Below are 23,061 nucleotides of genomic sequence, written 5' to 3'. Positions count from 1 at the left end.
TATTTTATCTTCCTGCGATTAATTTTGCGATGTAAATACACAAGATTGTTGAATGTAAATTTCACAAGCTAGTTGATTAGCACTATTTGATGGTTTTCTAGGGAGTCTAACATTATTTAGTTACAGAAATTTCATAATCACAATGCAAAAATGCTTTTACTTGGCTTTGTCTCATTTGTAGTGCAAATATCTAAACAAAATCTTAGCTCAAGTATAAATATTGTTTAGTTTTAAAATTATGATGAAATAAAAGAAATCAGGAGTTTAATAATAAGTTAAATAATCTTATTTTTGCTTTGAATTGTAAATATTTGGACTAGAAACAAAGACGAACATTTTAAGTAAGAAAAACCATTACTTTTGTTGCATAAATCATATAAACGCAGTGATCAAATACAATTCTGTAGCTCCTGCTCAACTAAAATCCAGAATTAACATTGAATATCTTTGCGATGTGACTATTGCAGATGTGCACATTGCGATATCGATGCTGAAACGATATATTGTGCAGCCCTAGCGAAAACACAGAGCAAAAGTGAAGAAATGTAAGTTTGTGTACTCCTGGTTAGAGAAAGACGAGTTTAAGGTTGAAACCTGTTGCTGAAAACAACCGCATAATTTATTCTTTCAATCTTTATTTCATCCAAGCTTATCTGAGTTATGTTGCATGGTTGTGCTCCATTGATTGTTTTAACTACAACTGTTTATTAACTACTGTTTATTAAGAGAAAGGTTTGATACTGATTAGAACTTGAAATATTCTGTGAAGGTCTTAAAAAGTCTTAAAAAGGTATTAATATTAGCTTTAGGATTCCTGCATATACCCTGATTATGCAAAGAGATCCACAAATTACATAATACAAATCAAAACCAAAATAAAATAATAAAAGACAGTTAACATACCAGATTAAAGCCAGTTTAAACATTAGTCTTAATAACTAATTTCTTTTGTGTTGGCCATGATGACAGTATATAATTCAGCTTACATTTAGTAGCGGAGATACCAAAAGGGGGCGTGGTCTTAATGGGTTATAGCTGCGTTTGTTTTGATAGTTTCAGATATCAACATCGCTTGATGAAATGTGATTACTGCACCTTTAAAAATCAATTTCCCTATAAAGAAATTGAATATAGCTGACTAACTAAGAGTAATGAATTTGAGGAAAATCATAACATCCTCTTTCTCAACCCATGGCCTGTAGAATTGGTCAGTTCACAAACGTACGCTCTAAATAATGTGCTTACTTACTTATTTTCCAATTCCTTCAAGTCATGTGTGTTGTTTGTGAGTGGGCGATACTGACGGCTGGTGTTCATTTCTGCATGCCTCCACTCTTTCGTTTCTCACTTGTGGCCTCTCTGTACTGTACTGTGGGTCATTGTCCTGTTTGCTCGTTAGCATCTAGCAGTTCCACTTCTGATTAGCCTTCAGCACTTTGCCACACAGGGTGAATATGCAGTTTTTTTTAGTAGATAACGTTCACTTCCTTCTTTCAACATGGGTTGTTCTTTCCTTTTTAGGCAAGAACTTCTACAAGATACATAAGGTGTTGATCTTCTATGCTAACCTGCTGTTAGCACTGTTTGCTAAAGCATGTCGGTTTGTGCTACAGACATGGATGATGGCTCAAATTATGTGGGTTGATGTTTATAGAGCTTTCGAGTGTTATTAAAAGTTTGGAGAGAGATTATATCTGTTAGTTAAAGAGTTTTGGTTAGATTTTACCTCACGTTCAAATTGACTAGCACAAACAGAAATGATCACAATCTGATATAATACTAATTCATCAAGATTCATTCATTTTCCTTTGGCTTAGTCTATTATTTATCAGGGGTTTTAAGCAGCAGATGCCCTTCGAGCAGCAACCCAGTAATGGGAAACACCCATACACTCCCACAATCACATACACACTCATACACTATGGTCAATTTAGTTCGTCGATTCCCCTATACCACATGTTTGGACTGTGGGGGAAACTGGAGGAAACCCACGCCAACACTGGAGAACATGTAAACTCCACACAGAAATGCCAACTGAAACTCAAACCAGCGACCTAATTGCTGTGAGGCGACAGTGCTAAGCACTTCGCCACCGTGCTGCCCAATTCATCAAGATGTTTTATATATTTCAAAAGTACAAGTCATGAAAATCTAAATACATCTGACCCTAAATTGACCTGAACAGCTGAACAGCAGTGCTCAATGCACTGTATATAATGTATACACTGTACACAGATGACAGAACTCGCTAAACATGTATGTCAAGCTGTGTGTGTGTGTTTGTTTTTATATCCTGGAGGGGACTTAAATCTGAATTTACACCAAATCCTTGGGACTACTGCCATTATATTAATAATGTACTAAAGTGTTGGATAATTTAGTCCGTAGTGGTGTTTAAGTAGTACAAATACAAGTATAAGTTAGTATACTTACTACTGGTGGTGGATGAGGAGATTCCCCCCAATGTGAAGAGCGCTTTGCGTGCCCAGAAAAGTGCTATATAAATGTAGGGAATTATTATTAATACATGAAGTATAATTAAATATAAACCTTAACATTATCTAAGTTTACATCATAAAATGGACCCAAAGTCCATTTTGTACTGAGATTTATCTTCGCTAAAGGGCAGCTATTATGCAAAATCACTTTTATAAGAGGTTTAAACACAGTTGTGTGGCAGCAGTGTGTGAATATATTCAACTTTTAATTGTAAACATTAATTAAATCTGTTTTATAATCACGCTTGATCAAAACAGTCTGCAGAAAATCTTTGATTGACACTCTGTGCATGTCATCACAGCCACACCCACTAGTGACCATCTCTCCCTCATTAGCATAGGACATTAGTCCTGTTTGAAATCTGCCACTATGCTGACACACAGGCAGTCGTAGCCCCGCCCTGTTTTGAAAAAAAAAAGCACAATCTCATTTGAATTTAAAGCGACAGTCACCAAAATACCACAATTAGGATCAACGCCTAAAAGGGTCAGTTTCAGAGAGTTATACAATATTATTTGTGTGATATTTTGAGCTGAAACTTCACGCACACACTCTAGGGACATCAAGATTTGTTTTACATCTTGTAAAAAGGGGCGTAATAGGTGCTCTTTAAACCTTTTATAATCCCACTTCACTATGATATAGATCACGAAGGACTAAAATTGCTCATAAAATCTGTAGATGGCAAACTGCCGCCTCCATGTGTTGCAGAGTTTCTCAGGTTTTGCAGATGTGAGTGGAGTTTAGCTCTGGTGCAGTGAAAACCCCACCGGCGGTTCGCTTTCCCTTCAAACAGGATGTCTGGTTACTTATTGAAAGTGGTGGTGAAAGCCAAAGCTGTTGTGTTTTCAGTCTCACACTCCGAATATGACTGAGCTGCGCGAAAAAAATGATATCACCTGCGATTCTGCGCGAGGCTTTAGAAAATGAATCAGTGAGAAGATTTATCAAGCTATTTGTGTGAAAGTGAAATTCAGAGGGTGTTCGGAGCGCAGTTACGCTGCTTCCTGTAAATGACAAAACGCACCCACATGTATTCATATATTGCCTATATCATGTACAGTGCACACGCATACTGTATTGTTTATTGAAGTCTTGTGTTGGGAACTTCTGAACTGGGTGGATGTATGAATTCAGAAAATTCCCCTGCAGTGGTGAATCTCACACGTGTGACACGCAGATCACATTTCTATTTAAATGCAAATATGGGTGAAGTAATATCATATAATATGACGTCGATGTATTGATGTAAAAATTAAACTCTGTACCCTTTGTGACCTGTACTTATGGCAACATATTTTAAATAATGAAAAACTTGTAGTTGGCGTGGGTTTCCTCCGGGTGCTCCGGTTTCCCCCACAGTCCAAACACATACACTATAGGGGAAATGATGAACTAAACTGGCCATAGTGTGTATGAGTGTGTGTGAATGAGTGTGTATGGGTGTTTCCCAGTAATGTGATGCGGCTGGAAGGGCATCAGCTGCATAAAACATATGCTAGAATAGTTGGCGGTTCATTCTACAGTGGCGATCTCTGAAACAGAGACTAAAACGAAGGAAAATGAATGAATGAATGATATTTTTTTGCAGTAAATCTGCTGGTACACTACTGAATGACATTTTACTCAGTGTCTTCTGTAAATAATGGAGCGAATATATATATATATATATATATATATATATATATATATATATATATATATATATATATATATATATATATATATATTAGGATATTTATATTAGCATAAAATAAAATGACAGAATAAAAATAGTAAGTTAAATATTTTAAACACATATACTTGAAAACAAAGTTTTTATCAGTATAAATACTACTGAAAAATTTTAATCATTGAAAAATTAGTAATGAATAATTCATGAATCACACGATATTTGAGATATCAAATATATATTATTATATTATATTATATATTATTATATTATTGTTATAAAAGTGTCTCAATCTTCAACACAGTATAAGGCATTATATTGCTGAAATACTAATTTCTTATTTATAAAATAATTAAATTATATAAAATTCTTGTGAAATTGTTTCTCTTAAGTTGCATGAAAATGTTTGAAATGTGCATTTTTATTTGATGTTTGTCGTAGTTTCAACTGAACACGAAGAGTAGCTCCTCCCTTTTTTTAAAAAATGTCCAATAATGATTCGTTTTATCACCGTTCTGCCAGTAAGAGTGGTCGAGCTCAAGCTCATCAAATGAAAGGCCAATGAGAAGAGGGGGCGGGGCATGTCAGATACTAGAGAGCATTTGATTGGTCAGAAGATTTGATGAGAAACTAAAGTATGAGGTTGTGTCAAAAAATCATTGATCCATTTAACAGAAGTGACAAACTGCAAGCTTTGGGTGTTTATATCAGGTTTATATCTTCTAAACATGAATTTTATCAATGTTTTGTATCACACTAGCTTATAGATATCAATAAAACTAACATACTGATACTAACATCTAAAAAAAAAAACCTTTATTTTAATTTCAGTCATGAATGTTTTTTTCACTAGACCAATGGGGAGATGGAGAGCCTAACATCCACCAAAAGCAGCGAGGAAAATTCCAGAAGCGACCAATCAGAGAGTGAAGAACGAACCTTCGTCAGCAATCTCTACTGTTTTATGAAGGAAAGAAACACACCGATAGAGAGGATTCCTCATCTGGGCTTTAAACAGAGTGAGTATAGTGTTTCCTCTAGGATTTTCCAACTGTGGTGGCAGGCCTTTCACACAGATCTTCCAACTACCTATGGCGTTATTTTAATGACAAATGTGCTGAGCGCAGTAATATAAGTCGCGTTCATGTAATACATGCATGCAAGTCTCTGCTTGCCTGGAGATTTCCTCTGTTCATGCACAAAACTTCCCTCAAATATACGCTGCTCAAGTGCAGATTTTGTTGTGCGCTCTCAAATAAACACTGCTTTAGTGCATTTATGTAATAAGTATGTCTCCAACATTTATTAGATTTGCTAGGAATATATATGAATATCTCCAATAGACCTACAGAATGGCATTGATGCATCCTGAAGTGAAGTTAAACGGTTATAAACTCCAGCAAGATAAAGTTATTGTATGCAAAACTGTAGAGCTTTATCTATGAATAAATAAAGTGTAATTACGGAAATTATAACTGAAAGCTACGTAGTGATTGCTGGCCTCATGCAGCCATGTCAGTCAGCATGTCACCTTAAAGGGTTAAACAAATAATGCACAGCACTACTAAGACTACGGAAAAGTTTGCTCTGTTTCAATTCACTTACATTTTAATAGGTTTTGGTGCGATTATGACCTGCTATCAATAAAAAAAACAGCAACAACTGACGTTGTGTGGACGTTACCACTATGACGTCTGTCAGATGTTGGATTCTGGTTGCCATACCTGACGAATTAACATCAGTATGTGACGTCAGTATGACGTTGGTTAAAGATGTTGGTTAAAGATTGGTCACTTTCCAACACAACCTAAAATCAACCAAATATCAATGCCTTTTGATGTCAAAATAACGTCCTTAGACACTGGCTAGACATTGTATTTTGGTCACCTGACGTCATGATCTAAATCTAACCTAATATTAACATTATAATGTTGTGTGTCTGCTGGGTAGTATTCAGCTTATAATGCAATTTGAAGGCTTCACCAGGTAAATGTGTTCAGTATTTGGCACCAAACACTTAAATTAGCTTAAATTTACAACCATTGGCTGCTTTGTTTTTATTTCTATTGCATTTTCTAATACTGAAGTGTTTCAAAATATGGTAACAGGATATTTTGGAGTATCAGACAATAAAGCAGGACATAATTCATTTTAAAAGGTGCAACATTTTCAGGTTCTAGTCTGTTAAGAAGTGGCATCTACTTATCTACACTGTGTGTTAACATAAACACATCTCTTTCTTATTCTTCCAGTCAACCTGTGGAAAATCTACAAAGCTGTGGAGACACTTGGAGGATATGATGCGGTAAGGATCTTCACGCAAAACAAACTTCCAGACAGCGCTTTTACAACTGCCGCTATTGTGTGTGTGTGTGTGTGTGTGTGTGTGTGTGTGAGTCCCGCATCTCACGCTGATGCCACTGATAGCATTATCTTTCTTGATTTATTGTGCAAGTATGCCAACTACCCGAGGAAGTTGAGAAGCAGGTCATGCATTTGCCTCTTGCTCTTGCAGAGTGGAAACAATGGTGGCTTCAAGTCACACCATACTTACAGCAGTGACCGTTACGACCACAATGAGAATGAGGGTCCATCCGTTTTCTGCCCAAACCTGCTGCTTCAAAAGCTTAGTTCTCTCACCCTTAAGTTTCCACTCCCTCTGAGGTGCTGAAGTGTTTGTGTTTTTAATGAGCGTTCGTGTGGTCAGTCTGCATGTAATTTTAGACATGGTCAAAGGTGTTTTTTGTTTGTGAATTAGGTCTAGAAGTGGAACGTGTGGCCTTGACTACAAAAATAGCCATTATTGCATCAGTCGAACTTTATTCCAGTAACACAAACTGACACCTGTCATTAGGCAAGAAAGTACCGTGGTCATTAACTGATTTAGCAATGTGTCAGGCGGTAATGGTGGCATTAGTATTGTGAAGTTGAAACCTTTATCAGCCTGTGAAAATAATTTTTAGGGTATGTACTTCGACACATATGAGGCAACCTCTGAAACTAACCCAGTGACTAATCATGAAGTTCCACTATGACAAGAGCTGATCTGACTGATAGTAATGCAATGCAGGCAATGCAAGACAATAATAATGCTCGCTTTGAATTCCACGGTGAATGCAATGTTGAAATGTTTTTAACGTTTACCATTACCATGCAAATGGCTCTAAACTTTAATGTTTTGAAGAATATAGAGCCATTGACATTCACAGTGGGAACCAAAAATACAATGGATGCCAATTATTCACTATATCTTCCTTTTTCTTTCTTTGAAAGAGACTCAAACAAGTTTAATAAACACAAGTGGAGTGATATTAGATCAATTTGGGATGTTTATGTCTGCTAGCATTCAGCTGCGCACATTTGTGATCTATAAACGTCACATCTGGAAAGCGAATGAATCTGTTTTTGTGCATACTGTACATACATTTTCTCTGAAGCACCCTGATCTTCGTATCATAGATCGATCTTTGTTTATACATAAGGAATCATTTGAAGAAAAGGCAAATCTGAGGTAGTGATGTGGCTGTTACAGCTCTGGTGTGCATTATTTTTTCAGAAATCAACAATTCAAGTGAATTATTTTGCCTAATCTCAGGTTCCCACAGCTAAAGCTACTATTCAGATGTTATTTCAGTCAGGTTTTTGTCCTTAAACTGCTCCTGTGTGTAGCACTAGTTTCTTCCACGTCTCCTCCAAAGCCTTCAGTTGTGTTTTGATGTGATTTGTTGTAGCTGTGAAGTAACTCATTCAGCGTAGTGATATGGAGCTGTAATGCACTCAAAACCTGCCGGAACTACTTTAGCTGTGCATTTATCTGAAACTAACAGCACACCTTAGAATGCTCATCCGCCAATCAGAATCAAGCATTCAACAGCTGTAGTGTCAGCACATTTCAGTAAATGAGACCCCAGGAACATCCCAGCAGGTACAGAACGTCACATGACGTTGATCTTTAGTTCTTATTTGGTTGCGACGTCAGGTGACCAAAATTTAACATCAATTTGCTAATACCGACGTCATCTGGTGTTGATATATGGTTGGTTTTACGCTTTGGACATCAACATGTGCAATGTCATGATAAGACAACCATACAACATCAAAGTCTAACATCAGTTGACATTTATCTTTGGTTGGTTATACATTAGGGCAATACGGTGGCTCAGTGGTTAGCACTGTCACCTCACAGCAAGAAGGACGTTGGTTCGAGTCCCAGCTAGGTCTCCCAGTGTTGGCGTGGGTTTCCTCCAGGTGCTCCAGCTTCCCCCACAGTCCAAACACATGCACTATAGGGGAATTGAATAAACTAAATTGGCCATAGTGTATGTGTGAATGATTGTGTATGGGTTTTTTTCCAGTACTAGCTTGTGACTGGAAGAGCATCTGCTGTGTAAAACATATGCTGGAATAGTCGGCGGTTCATTCCGCTGTGCCGACCCCTGATTAATAAAGGGACTAAGCTGAAGGAAAATGAATGAATCAATGGTTTTATGTTGCGTAATTACCTAACTAAAATTCAACGTCACTTTAATGTCATAATGTGACGTCCATACAATGTCAAAAGATGATATCTTTAGCCGTTGATCTTTGGTTGATTTTATGTTGTGTTGTGAACTAACTAAAATTCATCTTGATGTTGATATCTGACCTCTAACTGACGTTGGGTTCTGACGTCAACCCGATTTCCATTCACAACTAAAGTCCAACATCAATTTTACATCTGTGTGACGTCCGGTGACTGCTGGGATAGTTGTGAACTGCTGCAGTTTTCCACTGAGGGTCTGTAATAACATTGTGTTTGCTCACAGGTAACAGCGAGGAGGCAGTGGAAGAACGTGTATGACGAGTTGGGTGGTAGTCCAGGCAGTACAAGCGCAGCCACCTGCACGCGCAGACATTATGAAAGGTAAACATATCACCAAAACCACAAACATTTAGATTCATGTGGCGAAATGGTTGAATGAGACATGAGATAGCGGCGTTCGCTCAAAACACTGGACATACAATGATGCTCGTGCAACAAATAGACCATCACTCGCACAAGTCGCGCCTATAAACTGTATATTTTAGCTGCTGTGATGTAAACACAGTGATCACTTATGCCCAAACGCATCATTTACCTCTGCACATGTTGTAGCATGCTGATGAGCGCACATGCATCTTCCTCTGTGTGTAAACTCGAAAACAAACACTTACGATCGATTCCTGAGATCGGATAGATTGACGAGTACCGATCGAGTCATGAAATACCAATACCAATTGGTATTTCAACCGATACCAATCTCCAATCAATCGATCGGAGCACCCCTAGTCTGTATGTGTTCATATATGTTCATTTATTTATTTAGTTTATATAATCGCAGACGTTACAGTAGGCTGTTTCGCACTGTCATTGATCTGCAGTTATAATCAAATCATGCTCATAGAAAGGTTAGTAATGAACATTTATAAACAAGTATTTATGTGTATAAAGCATCTGTGTTGTGAGAAGAGCTTCTCATATGATATGTGAATGACCCGTACAGCTTTACTGTAGACATTTACTCGAGCAAGAATGACGTCCACTGAAACTTTCTGTCGTACACCACGCCCACCAAAAGGGTACCATTTGTATCCTTTGGCAGTGGAGACTCAAACCTGATAAAAGTGACCCGTACAGAACCATACTGTACTGTACCACTCAGTGGAAATGAGGCATTACACTGTTATTGATACTGTTTTTTATAATTTAATGCAAAAATATGAACAAGAAGAGACAGCGCCTCTCCACGTTTCAGAGCTTCTGCATTGCCTGGGTTGTTTTGTCTCCAACTTTAAAACTCGTTTGTGTTTGCAGGTTGGTTTTGCCCTTTGAGCGGCAGCTGAGAGGAGAGGAGGACAAACCGTTGCCACCGTCCAAACCTCGCAAACAGTACAAGAGGAGCCCTGAGAACAGGGGGAGCAAACCAGAGAGCAAGAAGAAGAGGAAGATGGAGAGAGACGAGAGCGAGGTCAGAGGAAATTAAAGAAACTGAAGACTAATGTTTAAGCTGAATACTAGTATCTTGCTAATTATCTAGTCAAATATTATGTGCTGTCAACATGGCGAAGAGAAAAGAAGTCAGTTATTAGACATTAGTTATTAAAAGGACCTGTCCCCGTCTCCCCTATGTTTACAAATGACTTATTTACACTAAACAGCGTTTGGGAAATATTTTGGGGGGGGAAATTCACAGCAAAATTGTCAACTGTACATCAAAACATCAAAATAAAAAAAATATCAGTGTTATTGGGAAAAATGTAGGGTAACACTTTATTTTGATGGTCAGTTTGAGTATCAGTAGACTGTCTGCTTAATATCTGCTGATACTGCTCCTTCAACAGACATTAAACTGACTATAAGAAACCTTGCAAGTACATGTCAGCTTACCCTAACAGTAACAGTCTACTTAAAATCTTTCAAGAGTTCACACTTAGATCTTGTTGGACAATGTTAGCAGGTTTAGCATGCTGTTCTGGGAGAGAACCCTGAGCTTGGAGATAATTGAGCCCAAGGCTCCTGCCTGGTCGATTGAGCATGTAAGGGGAGTACGAGATTAGGTAGTTCTCGAGAGCTCCCCGTGGTAAAGGAAGAAAGGGGGGAGAAGGGGTAGATGGAGGGTTTCTTCGGAAAACGAAGATAAGGGAGTAAATTTAGCTAGGCCACTTATAGTAAATTTGGATTAATCTGATTGGTTAGCTAATGATTGAAGAATGGAGATCATCTGCGGTCAATCATATCACGTGCTCCTCTCGAAATTAGTTTGTGAACCGTCACAATGAGAGTTATTTGGCATGTAGATGCAATGTAACTTAAATTCAGCAAACGGACCATCAAAATAAAGTGTGACCCAGTATTGCGATATGTATATTGAATTATTCTCCAGCCCTATGCTATAATGCTCTCATATTCGAGTCTTAAGACTAAGGGATCATATATAAAATGGCAGTCTTTTGAAAACAATATGACCAAAAAGCCAGTAAGATCATCCCAAATATGTCTGTCACACAGTCCACAAAACGAGGTTTTCCTGTGCCTAAAACCCAATGGACGTGAATGAAGCTCTGCACACACTAATATGCTTTAATTGAATACCTCACCTCACTGTTGGTCAGCATATCATTGTGAAATTTCAAAGAGTCAGAAAGTAAATAGATGGCAGGCAGAAATGATGCAGCTCAAAGTGTGATCCAACACCTTTTGGGAAATAATTGAAAATGGTAGTGTGGATGCGGGGGTGTTTTTACAGTGGCTGCACTTGCTCTTACCCAATAATGTGTATAGTAGGTAAATCCTAATGGCCTATGTGTGAACATACAGCAGTCTGTCCTAAAGTGTGGCTAAGAAACATCCTCTGCTATTTTTAACGCCTTTTGCTTGACTTACAATAGGCAGAGATCAAGTTTCTTTGTGTTTTACCAAAGATCTTACTTCCATCATTAACAATCCTGGAAAGTTTAGATTACCACACCATAGAGGTGTCCAAACTCAATCCTGGCATGCCTGGCATGTCCTGGAATCTTTAACTCCAACTTGCTTCAACACACCTGCCAGGAAGTTTCAAGTATATCTAGTAAGAGCTTGATTAGCTAGTTCAGGTGTGTTTGATTAGGGTTGAAGCTAAACTCTCCAGGACACCGGCCCTCCAGGACAGAGTTTGGACTCCTCTATAGTATGGTAACCTAAACTTTCCAGGATTGTTAATGCGGGAAGTAAGATCATTGGTAAAAACACAAAGAAACTTGATCTGTACCAATGTAAAGTCAAGCAAAAGGCTTTAAAAATAGCTCCCCTGTCATAGAGTCATATTAAAAATCTAAGTACTCTCCACAGAGTTTTGTACACCATTTCAAATTTAGTCTTGTTCACTCAGTAATGATTCAACCTCCTAATTAAAAATGACCTTTGTTATGCTTTCTCACAAATGCTTTCAGTATTCTCTGAAAAGTCCCGTGAGGTGCTTTGAAACGTGCTTTTTTATTGGATGTTTGAGGGTGGGACATAGAATAGCTCCTCCCTTTTTAAAAAAAACAGCTAATAGCATTTTGTTTTATCACAGCTCTGCCAGTGAGAGTGGTCGAGCTCAAGCGCATCAAAGTGTCTTAAAGGGGGTGGGGCATGCCAGATACTAGAGAGCATTTGATTGGTCAGAAGATTTGATGAGACACTGATGAGGGGACATTAATAAAACCGTTGATCCATTTAGGCGGAAGGACAACCTGCAAACTTTACATGTTTCTATTAGTTTTATATCTGCTCAACAAGTCTTTTGTCACTGTTTTGGTGAGCACTGGCTTATAGATCTCCTAAAAATGAACAGTACTGATGCAACATTTAAAAACTTTAGGACAACTTGGACCTTTAAGATTGGAATCAATATATATCCCTCAATATAATATGTATCCCACTTTTCTTTTCAGGAGAAAATGTTGTCCGATCACCACTGTGACAGAGGCAGGTGTTCCCATCACAGTCCATGGCTGATATCCTCTGATCGCCTCGACTCTGAGCACACATCCACAGCTTCAATCCTTGGCGTGAGCTCCAGGGAGAACCCGCTCCTCCAGACCCCTGGCCCATCCGAGGTCATCTCCCCCCTGGAGAAGAAGAAGCGTCTGGCTCAGGCTAGCCTCACTATCCCTGCCTCAGAGGACGCTGGAGAACTTGAGCGACCCTCCGTTATCCACATATCCCATTCTTCCCAGTCTAACCCTCGCGGTCGCCACTCCTCTGATGGGTCTCCTGTCCCCGTCTCCTCTCCGTCAGGATCCCCATCCCGAAGCTCCTCTCCGTACTCCGTCTCGTCCGAGGACTGCATAGCCGTCACGACTCAAAAGTCTCCCGCTAAAGAGCCTGAAAACAAAACAGCGTCTCGTTTACCAGCTCTCTCCACATCCAAAGCTGTCAGCACCGGAGTTTGCAAACCGCTCAGCTGTTACCCCAACACCAAAGAACTCACCAACTATCCCCGCTTACATTATAGAGAGTTCCTGCAAGCTGGCGCAACAGAAAAGACCCAGAGGAGTCTTTTAGCATGGACCTCTGATGATAAATCCAGACTTGCATCCCACAGACTGCCCTTGCCAGCCTACACCAAACAATACTGGGTCCCTCATGCCTCTAGCTTCTCCAAGGTCTTGCCCCGGGATCCCTGCAGGCCCGTGTCATCACTACAGCCCTCTTTTAAACAGCACATGTCCTACCACCAGCACCTCCTAAAGAGGCCTGATGAAGCCTACTTGAAGAAGATGCCAGTATCTTCTCCGATTCGCATTACGGACAGGAAAGAGAAGGCAAAGACGGCGCTGCCCAAACCTCTGCCTACCCAGCAGTACCTCTTCCACCCGCATGGTGGACTTACGGTGCCCTATCAGCCAGCTTTAGAGAGACTTCGAGGAGACCTGTCGGTTGAACAATTAAAAGCTCTACCTCTGCAGCCCGTCCTTTTTCCAGCACATCTGTCAATTCCTCCTGCTCAGAGCCACTCTATGCATTGCCCGCCAGTGGGAACCCACTTTCCTGGGTCATACGAGGCCGCTTTGCCCTCGTACAATTACCCGCTGCCAATCTGGCATCCGCCTGCTGGATACAACATGTCAAGCCTGCAACCGTACTGAACTATTCTCAGTGCTTGGACACTTACTTTTGAGACGTGCTTGTATACAATTCCTCACACATACCACTTGAAACTAAAATAGTCATTAATACAGTTAGAAAAGGCTTAAGCCAATTACAGGGGTGTTTATAGTGAGCTGTTTACATGAATCTTGTGAAATAAAAGCCAACTTACATAACTTACAAACGCACAAGCACTCTTGTCAGAATTTGAGGGTTAAAAGCTAGTCTAGAGCGCCATCTGTTGTTTAAAATTAGTCTAGAGCGTTGTCTGTTGTTTAAAACTAGCCTAGAGCACCATCTCTTGTAAAAAATTAGCCTAGAGCACTGTCTGCTGTTAAAAACTAACCTAGAGTGCCATCTGCTGTTTATAAACTAGCCTAGAGCAACATTTGATGTTTATAAACTAGCCTAGAGCAATGTTTGATGTTTATAATTTAGCCTAGAGCGCCACTTGCTCTTAAAAATGAGCCTAGAATGCAATCTGCTGTTAAAAACTAGCCTAGAGCACCATCTGCTGTTTATAAACTAGCCTAGAGCAAAGTTTTATGTTTATAAACTAGCCTAGAGCAACGTTTGATGTTTATAAACTAGCCTAGAGCAACGTTTGATGTTTATAAACTAGCCTAGAGCAACGTTTGATGTTTATAAACTAGCCTAGAGCGCCATTTGCTCTTAAAAATCAGCCTACAACGCAATCTGCTGTTAAAAACTAGCCTAGAGCACCATCTCTTCTTTAAAACTAGCCTAGAGCGCCATCTCTTCTTTAAAACTAGCCTAGAGCATCATCTACTGTTTAAAACTAGCCTAGAGCACCGTCTGCTGTTAAAAACTAACCTAGAGCAACGTTTGCTGTTTATAAACTAGCCTAGAGCGCCCTCTGCTGTAAAAACTAGCCCAGAGCGCTGTCTGATGTTTATAAACTAGTCTAGAGTACCATCTGCTGTTTAAAACCTAGCCTAGAGCGCCCTCCGCTGTTAAAACCTAGCCTAGAGCGCCCTCTGCTGTTAAAAACTAGCCCAGAGCGCTGTCTGATGTTTATAAACTAGTCTAGAGTACCATCTGCTGTTTAAAACCTAGCCTAGAGCGCCCTCCGCTGTTAAAACCTAGCCTAGAGCAACCTCTGCTGTTAAAAACTAGCCTAGAGCGCCCTCTGCTGTTAAAAACTAGCCTAGAGCACCCTCTGCTGTTAAAAACTAGCCCAGAGCGCTGTCTGATGTTTATAAACTAGCCTAGAGTACCATCTGCTGTTTAAAACCTAGCCTAGAGCGCCCTCTGCTGTTAAAAACTAGCCCAGAGCGCTGTCTGATGTTTATAACCTAGCCTAGAGTAACATCTGCTTTTTAAAACCTAGCCTAGAGAGCCCGCCGCTGTTATAACCTAGCCTAAAGTGCCCTCCGCTGTTAAAACCTAGCCTAGAGCGCCCTCTGCTATTAAAAACTAGCCTAGAGCGCCGCTGCTGTTTAAAACTAGCCTAGTGCAACGTTTGCTGTTTATAAACTAGCTTAGAGCGCCATTTGCTGTTAAAGTGAAGCTCAGAATCAGTTCAAGAGAGAATAATAATGTTCTCATAAGTGATTTCTCGAACTCTTTTTTTTTTCATCACATCACTATCTTAGTCGTTGTGTTCCAAAGAAATATAGCTTAAACTTTAACTTAAGTTCAAAACTGGGTATTGATGGTGTTTATGATGGTGTAGACCTTTAAAAAGTGACTATAAACTGTGGTACTTTCTGTATATTTGCATATCATTCTTGGTTTCCCTTATTTTAAACCTATTTGTATATGTTTGAGAGTAATTCTTGCTAACATGGCATTAAAATTACGTTTCATTTATTGTTAACTGCGCAGATTGTTCGATTATTAGAGCTAAAAATATACTAAATCTAATAACTATCACCAGGATGGTAAAATAAACCAAAGCCCACCTCTCAGATCTCCAACAACACTCTAGTCACTTTTAGGGTCTCCTGACACATTTCTGTTGTGATGTGCGCTGTTTGGAGTGCATTTCTCTATTTGCATGTGTTTTTGCAATATATTCTGTTTGTTTGTTTGTTTTTATTTGCATGTGATTTCTTAAACTGCAGCGCATTTGAGCCCTCTCAGCCACTGTACTTTTAGCCTTTATGTTTTTGTTGTTGTTTTTAGATCAATACCAACTGAAGTGTTGTTACCTATGAGGTTATGTAGCTCGAATCTCACAATATGGCACTGATCAAACATGTCAGTGAATTCGCTGTAAATCACTTTCGATGAGTGTCTGAAATACTGTTTAAAAGTTACATGTATCGTTGTGTTGAACGTAGCTGTATCTGAAGCCTATATGCCTATACGCACGGTACAATTCAGGGTTCAGATTCAATTCGTAAATGTTATATATGTTTTTTGATGAGTCATTAGCAGGACGAGACTGGAATATTCATATGTATCCCTTTTTTTGGCACTTGATATGGGATCAGCTTGTTTACTGCTGCACCAATAATGTGAAAATGCCTTATGTACACTTTGTATACTGAATGTAAAAATATTTTTGTATAAAATAAATGTCGACATCACATCAAGAGCTGTATTTTAATGATCTAGACACAAAGTCTAAAGCACATGGCGCTAAAGCATTAAGTGTGTCTGAATCCAATTTTGCTACTTTAAAGACGGAGAAAAACGCTCTGCGCCCCGGCGCATGGTCTAACAGGGTTGAGCTTATTCTCTTGTTGAGTTCTGGGTGTGTTTTGAGCATAACAATCAGAGTCTCGTCTCTCATTCCCTTTAGGAGTCAGTTGTGTCGCTATTTACATGGCGGACTCTATAAGTGTAAAAACTGAACGCTTCACTAGCGAGAAAACAGTTAAACAGAACATCTGCAGCGCGAGGATAAAGAACGCGCCTCCTCCATTCAGACTCTACTTTCTCTTTACTTTGGTGGAGTGAGGAAACGGTGGAGACTCACTCCCCTGAAGATATCCATTAGCCGACACTTTTAATTTAGTTTGTTAAGCCCAAAGATTTGTGTCAAAACTATTTCTAAATTCAGTTCTAATCTCCAGCAAACAAATAAATGATCAATAATAATAAAGTGTGGTCAAAACACTGAGTTATATCCAAACACACGTCCTGTTCTTATGCCCCATATGGTGATGCAGACGTCTCCAAAACCCCACAGCTGGACAAATCTAAACTTATTTTTAATAAAACAAATATAAATATGCAGATAATAAATAATACTGCTGATAATAATAACATTATACAGATCGTTATAAATAAACTGAAAAGCCCCGAGGGGAAGAAGGCATGGAGGCAGTGGTTTTTATACGTGTAGAAAATCATAATTTCTGGATCATTTTAATCCTTTAATTTTCTTCATCTGTAAAGATATTTGTGTATTGCTGAACATCCTGTGTGTATTAAACAAAGTGTAAGTGTTTGGACCTGCATAGGTACATAACTACTGCGCTCTGTGCTGGACTTTAGAGCAGCTTTTAATTGGTCAATGGCGCTGTCTATTTCAGTTCCTCAAAATAGCAACGCACCAACAATGCGCCTTAACACACCTACTTTATAGACCAGCACACTCATGAGTCCACAAAGTGGCGCAAATGGATTTGCTATTTAAACAATGTGGTGCAAAACGTCAAATTAGGGTTGCGCTGGTCTGAAAATAGCAACACATCACACCAAACATGTCTTGCGCCTTATTGTGCCTGGTGTATGATGGGCCGCAGGTCTTTAAGACAGTAAATTGATAACAAGACACATGATACATGATGAAACATTTATTCTGAAGGAAAGTCAAACAAGTAGAACTTAAAATCTGAAGACTTTTAAAGTAAATGGGAAGTCCCACACAGCGGGGAATGCAATATTCAGACAGACAGCAAAAGACAAGATCTCCCTGTGCAAACTTCTGGAACACCTCTACACAACCTGACAAAAGTCATGACGCCTCTACACGTTTTAGGAACAACAAATAATAACTTGACCATCATTTGGTATCAGAAGTGTCTCATATGAAAGGCAAAGTCCTCTAGATGACGCTTATTTGAGCACAATAAAATATGATCATGTCTTGATTTCATCAGGACAGTAAGGTCTGACTCTGCTTAGACTAAAGTCTGGTCACTGAACCTTCAATAATGTCCAGTATAGAATATGTGCTCATGCTGCAGTGGAAACAGAATGAATATTGTGTCTGACTCCATCATGAGCTTGGAGGACTGCATCCATACATCTCTGTAATGACTCAAATCACTGGACTGCAGGACTCCCAGAGTTCATCAAGATTCTTTGTGTTCATCTTCAACGCCTCCTCCATCTTACCCCAGACGTGCTCAATAATGTTCATGTCTGGTGACTGGGCTGGCCAATCCTGGAGCAGCTTGACCTTCTCTGCTTTTAGGAGCTTTGATGTGGAGGCTGAAATATGAGGAGCGCTATCCTGCTGGAGAATTGTCACTCTCCTGTGGTTTGTAATGTAATGGGCAGCACAAATGTCTTGATACCTCAGGCTGTTGATGTTGATCATCCACTCTGAATGTAACCCCAAACCATGATTTTTCCTTCACCAAACTTGACTGATTTCTATGATTGTATTTCTAAGAAACAACTGGAATGCTAAAGTAACTGCAAACTGTAGGATAGGGAAAGAAATGGCGAAACAGCTCTTGTGAAATATCAGGGATAAATAAATGCTAATTTACAGCTGTATAATGCATGCAGAGTTAGCTAAACTAGCAAAGTCAAACGCCTGTTTTCTTTATATGTTCATATAGATATATATATATATATATATCATCCAATAAGAAAGGAAAGAGCTACTGAGGGTCCTCATAAAGTGCATTTCTATTCTTCAGCCTGTAAACAAGCAGACTGTGTGTGTGTGTGTGCGTGTGTGTGTGTGTGTGTCAGTGCAGGAGTGTTTGCGTCTCCATTGTGGTAAAGTGTGTGTTTTAATGGGGTAACTCATGTGGAACCAGTTTATAGTAAGCGCCGCAGGACGGACAGCGCTGCGCTTCACCTTGATGCAACCAAAACCAAACCACTGCAGTGTTGTCTTCTTCACCTTCAAAAGACAAACAGAACAGAGGAAATGTCACATTGGCTAACAGCCTTGTCTACTACAATGACCAGCGCTAATAATAAACACAATGAGGAGCAGTTAGCTTTGATCTACAGTCCGTTAGCATCTGCATTTAACCTGCTTTCAATGCATCGCTTCTACAAAACGTTGCTTTTATACTGGCTGCGTCACAATCAACACCCTTGTTCACTAATCAAGGCGTCTTCCAGTGCCCTGAAAAGTGCAACAGTTGTATTGTTTTACTATGCAAATCGCATAGTATGCATTTATTCGCATTTTGGAATATCGCATTAAAAAAATACCCTGAACGTAAATCCCAAGATGTGCATACATTTTGTAAACGTGCATTAAAGAATTGATGCGCAAAACTGAGTAGGATAGACTTTGCAAGATACGAAAAATATGCATAAACTACGATAGAAACATATTTAGCATACAGCATGCGCATATAAAGTCATGTGATTTTGTTTCGACAGATCATGTCATAATAAAAATGGCGGAAAGTTTTATCAGGAAGCGACGATTTTGTTCTCTTGGACTCGTTGGATGGAAACGCTGATTTATTCTCTAATGTTTTATACAATACTCTGGTTTTGCGCATAAATTTAATTCGCATCTTTAGATGGAAACAATTACAAAGCACTGGACCAATCAGAAGAAATCAGAGGCGGGGCAACTGTTCCATCCTACTTTATAGTAGCAAGTTGACATGACAGCATGGCGGAGGAGGGGCTTAAAAAACAAATATTCCTGAGCGCTGAGCGTCTTACGTTTTTAGGTACTTAATTGTATCAACATTAATTAGTGACTGTTAAAAACGAACACGCTAGCCAAGTTTTGTTTGCTTTTTTAACAAAATGCTTCATGGAAACGCCATACATTTTGAAAATGCGCATAAAAAATGTGAATAAACTTTGTCCGATACGAAAAAATGTGCATAAACTACAATGGAGATGCATTTAGCATACAGTGTGCGCATTGAAAACGTCATGTGATTTTGCCTTAACAGATCATGTCATAATAAAAATGGCGGAAAGTTTTATCAGGAAGTGACGATTTTGTTCTCTTGGACTCGTTGGATGGAAACGCTGATTTATTCGCGAATGTTTTATACAATACTCTGGTTTTGCGCATAAATTTAATTCAGATCTTTGGATGGAAACAATTACAAAGTAGTGGACCAATCAGAAGAACTCGGAGGCGGGGCAAAAATGCTTCACGGAAACGCCATACATTTTGAAAATGCGCAAAAAAACGTGAATAAACATTTTATCCGATTTGAAAAAATGTGCATGAACTACGATAGAAACGTATTTAGCGAATAAATTCCAGCATGCGCATTAAAAAAGTCATGTGATTTAGTTATAAGAGATGATGTAACGATATAAAAGTGTGTGATGTGACGCATTAATGGTCAAACCAGTGTTTCCAGCACATTGTAAAACATCTGAAATGTTGTTTTGCTCATTTCTAAAACCCCTCAGTCGTCAGTCCGTCATCACAATGATTTAGCATTATTATTATTCTATTATTATTCCCTACAGAACTGTCTTGAGCATCTGTCTGAGCTCCTAAGTAGCATCTTACGCCTACAAAAGCCACCGCATTCACTGCGTTTCGTTTTCTGAGGCGCAACTCATTTATTAGAGAAGAGAAAACGCCACAGGGGCTTCTCCAACAGCACTAAACTTCATTGTTCTGTCTGATGTTTACAAGTAATATAGCCAATGAAATATGACTATAATGAGGTGAAATCTCTTACACACACATCCCACGATCCTCTTGGTGGAGATGGAGGGGACGATGTGAGGGTCTTGTTTGGAGCCGGCGTACTCCTTCGGTTTCAAGATGTTATATGGATCCTGACGGAGAAAAGCAGCACTGATTCATCTGAGCTTTTATTTTTTTTTAGCAGAAAACACAATATAAAAGACACTTACCAAGCCTTTCTTGGAAGCTTCCATCACAATCCTCTCCAGACCGGTGGCCTGCTCATCATCTGTGGGAATACCTGAAGACCACCCAATAATAATGTTATATTCCTATATTAATGTTATAAGGGGGCTAATGATATTGACCTTAAAATTTCTACAGAGCATAATGTGTATATATGTTATATAAATAAAAAGGAGACATTTCAGTAATGCCTTAATATACATAGCTAATGTTATTTAATGCATTTACTAATGATCAAACCTTCAACTAGTGTTAATAAATGAAGAGTTCAGATGCAAAAACCTCTAAGCGCCGTCTGAAATTTCCATTGAAAATGAACGTATTTCTCAGCCTCCTTTGTTTATGTTGAGGTATTTTACTTTAAAGACCAGGAAAAGCACTTATTATTTGCCATAAAAGTGATATTACTGAACATACACAAAGGAGACTGATAAAAATACTAATTTTAGTGAAAAATTTTGAGGTTTTTGCATCTAAACTCTTCAAACTGTTAATAATCATAACTAACATTTACTTTATAAACATAGTTCATTGTCATATGTGTTCTGTATTCTAAAGTGTAGCCAAAATTGTGTTAACTAACTCAACTAAAAACATGCATGTGTCTGCACTCAGTGTTAGCATGCAAGAAACTAATCTATTCCTGTGTAACACAAGGTGACTGAAGAGGATGACCGGGAATAAGAGGATTAAGCTTGTCGTCAGTATGCATTTACAGACAGCTCTAACGGTACACTGAGGAAATAACTTTCAGTTGCAGAAACAAAACGACACTAAAATCAGCATTTGAGCACCTGTGAGTACAGAAATCACTGCAAGTTTGAGTCTGATGGGTAAAGTCTGGAGGAGATACAGCTGCGGATACTCACGTCAATATAGCATAGTTTTTGTGACACTGTACAACAATAAATCATACTTTTTTACATTACAATGAGGGTTGGATTTAGGGTTTGAGTAGAAGTAGACGTTAATAAAATACAACAAATGTGTAATTTATTAAATAAAACAAATAATTCTCGCTAACGTCCGACCGCAGCTGTATGCCTTCTACCGACAACCCTACAGGTCCATTCATAAATAATTTAAGCGCTATTTTCGACCCAAACAACCACTCAGAGTAACGTCTGTAATTAAGCAGTACCCCCGGAGGCCAGAGCTCGAGCGGCAGCCGGTGCTGGAAGAGTCCGGTGGCCGAAAACCACAGCTCGGATCGCGCATCTCAACAGGAGCCTGGCTGCCATTCTGACTGAAGCACTGCGCATGCGCGTCTGAAATAAAACTTCAGTTTTTACAGTCTATGGTAATAAGCGCTATGACGACATCTAGCGCTGGTAGCTTACTGTAGGTGAACAGTCATGGACATGTCTTGATGTGATGCGGGTGCTGAACTGACAATAAAATACAATACAAAATAATAATATCATCATCATTATAATATTAATAACAATGATAATAATAATAATTTTATTACCATTAATAATAATAATGATAATAATAAGTAGATGAAAACTGTAATGTGAAATAAATAAAAAGAGACACTAAAAAAAGTGGAATATTAAATTATTATTATGTTTTTTATAAATACATATAAAATATAAATACATATAAATAATAATAATAACAATAGCAATAATATTAATAATAATAATAATAATTATTATTATTATTATTTTTATTATTACTAATAAGACAAGAAGTAGGTGGAAATTGTAAGATTTAATAAGTAAAATGAGAGAAACAGTGAAAAAAAGAAGTGGAAAATCATGTATTATTATTTTTATTATTATTCTTATTATTGTTATTATTATAAATACACATATAAATGATAAATAAACATTGAAAACTGATAAATAAATCTTGAAAAGGATTAATAAACTTGAAAACAAACAAATAAATGCAAATTTGAAAAATTAATCAATAAAAATGTGATTTAAATAGGAACGTACAAGAAATCACATTTTCAAAATAAAAGTTTACACCAATTTATCCATACAGTTTAACACTATAAATTAGGAGGGCTTTTAAGTGCTTTTTTTACATATTAGGTCTTTTATAATATTACTTTCCAGCTTGATTTCCTAAGTCGAATGAGAAACACAAATATATCTTTAAACATCATCACTTCATAATTAACTTAATTTCATCACTACTTAACAGAAGACCCTTATTTTGGTACGCTCTGCGCCGCCTTTACGCGCCTTCAACCAGTTTGAGGACTCAGTGACG

The 23,061-nt window shown here is 38.4% G+C and overlaps 2 protein-coding genes across 2 annotated transcripts in view; one reads left to right on the top strand and one right to left on the bottom strand.

The window, feature by feature from the left end:
- The window catches only part of arid5a (AT rich interactive domain 5A (MRF1-like)), a 28,043-nt gene extending 11,681 nt beyond the window's left edge, over positions 1 to 16,362 (top strand). The window contains exons 3-7 of the mRNA XM_056464597.1: positions 5,025 to 5,190; positions 6,424 to 6,476; positions 8,977 to 9,074; positions 10,005 to 10,158; positions 12,608 to 16,362. Coding sequence (XP_056320572.1) covers positions 5,025 to 5,190; positions 6,424 to 6,476; positions 8,977 to 9,074; positions 10,005 to 10,158; positions 12,608 to 13,804 — 1,668 coding nt within the window. The 3' untranslated portion in view covers positions 13,805 to 16,362. The remainder of the gene's footprint in view (positions 1 to 5,024; positions 5,191 to 6,423; positions 6,477 to 8,976; positions 9,075 to 10,004; positions 10,159 to 12,607) is intronic.
- Positions 16,363 to 18,572: 2,210 nt separating this feature from the next.
- LOC130234094 (cytochrome c oxidase subunit 5B, mitochondrial) lies at positions 18,573 to 22,097 on the bottom strand. Its single transcript, XM_056464370.1, has 4 exons — positions 21,977 to 22,097; positions 20,820 to 20,890; positions 20,642 to 20,741; positions 18,573 to 18,861 (listed from the first exon to the last, which is right to left on the bottom strand). Exons 1-4 carry the CDS (start codon positions 22,095 to 22,097, stop codon positions 18,749 to 18,751), a joined length of 405 nt encoding a protein of 134 aa, XP_056320345.1. The 3' UTR covers positions 18,573 to 18,748.
- Positions 22,098 to 23,061: the final 964 nt, after the last annotated feature.

This window comes from Danio aesculapii, chromosome 8, assembly GCF_903798145.1.
Source record: "Danio aesculapii chromosome 8, fDanAes4.1, whole genome shotgun sequence".
Classification (NCBI taxonomy): Eukaryota; Metazoa; Chordata; class Actinopteri; order Cypriniformes; family Danionidae; genus Danio; species Danio aesculapii.
The sequence above is the reverse complement of the archived record's forward strand: the minus strand, read 5'-3'. Positions and strand labels throughout refer to the sequence as shown.

What these genes read in the sequence shown, in the direction of transcription:
- LOC130234094 (XM_056464370.1), bottom strand. Translation starts at nt 22,097, where the DNA reads ATGCGCAGTGCTTCAGTCAGAATGGCAGCCAGGCTCCTGTTGAGATGC. An exon ending in TCGAGCTCTGGCCTCCGGGG is followed by an intron (nt 20,891 to 21,976) that starts GTACTGCTTAAT and finishes GGTGGTCTTCAG; the next exon opens with GTATTCCCACAGATGATGAG. An exon ending in AAGCTTCCAAGAAAGGCTTG is followed by an intron (nt 20,742 to 20,819) that starts GTAAGTGTCTTT and finishes TTTCTCCGTCAG; the next exon opens with GATCCATATAACATCTTGAA.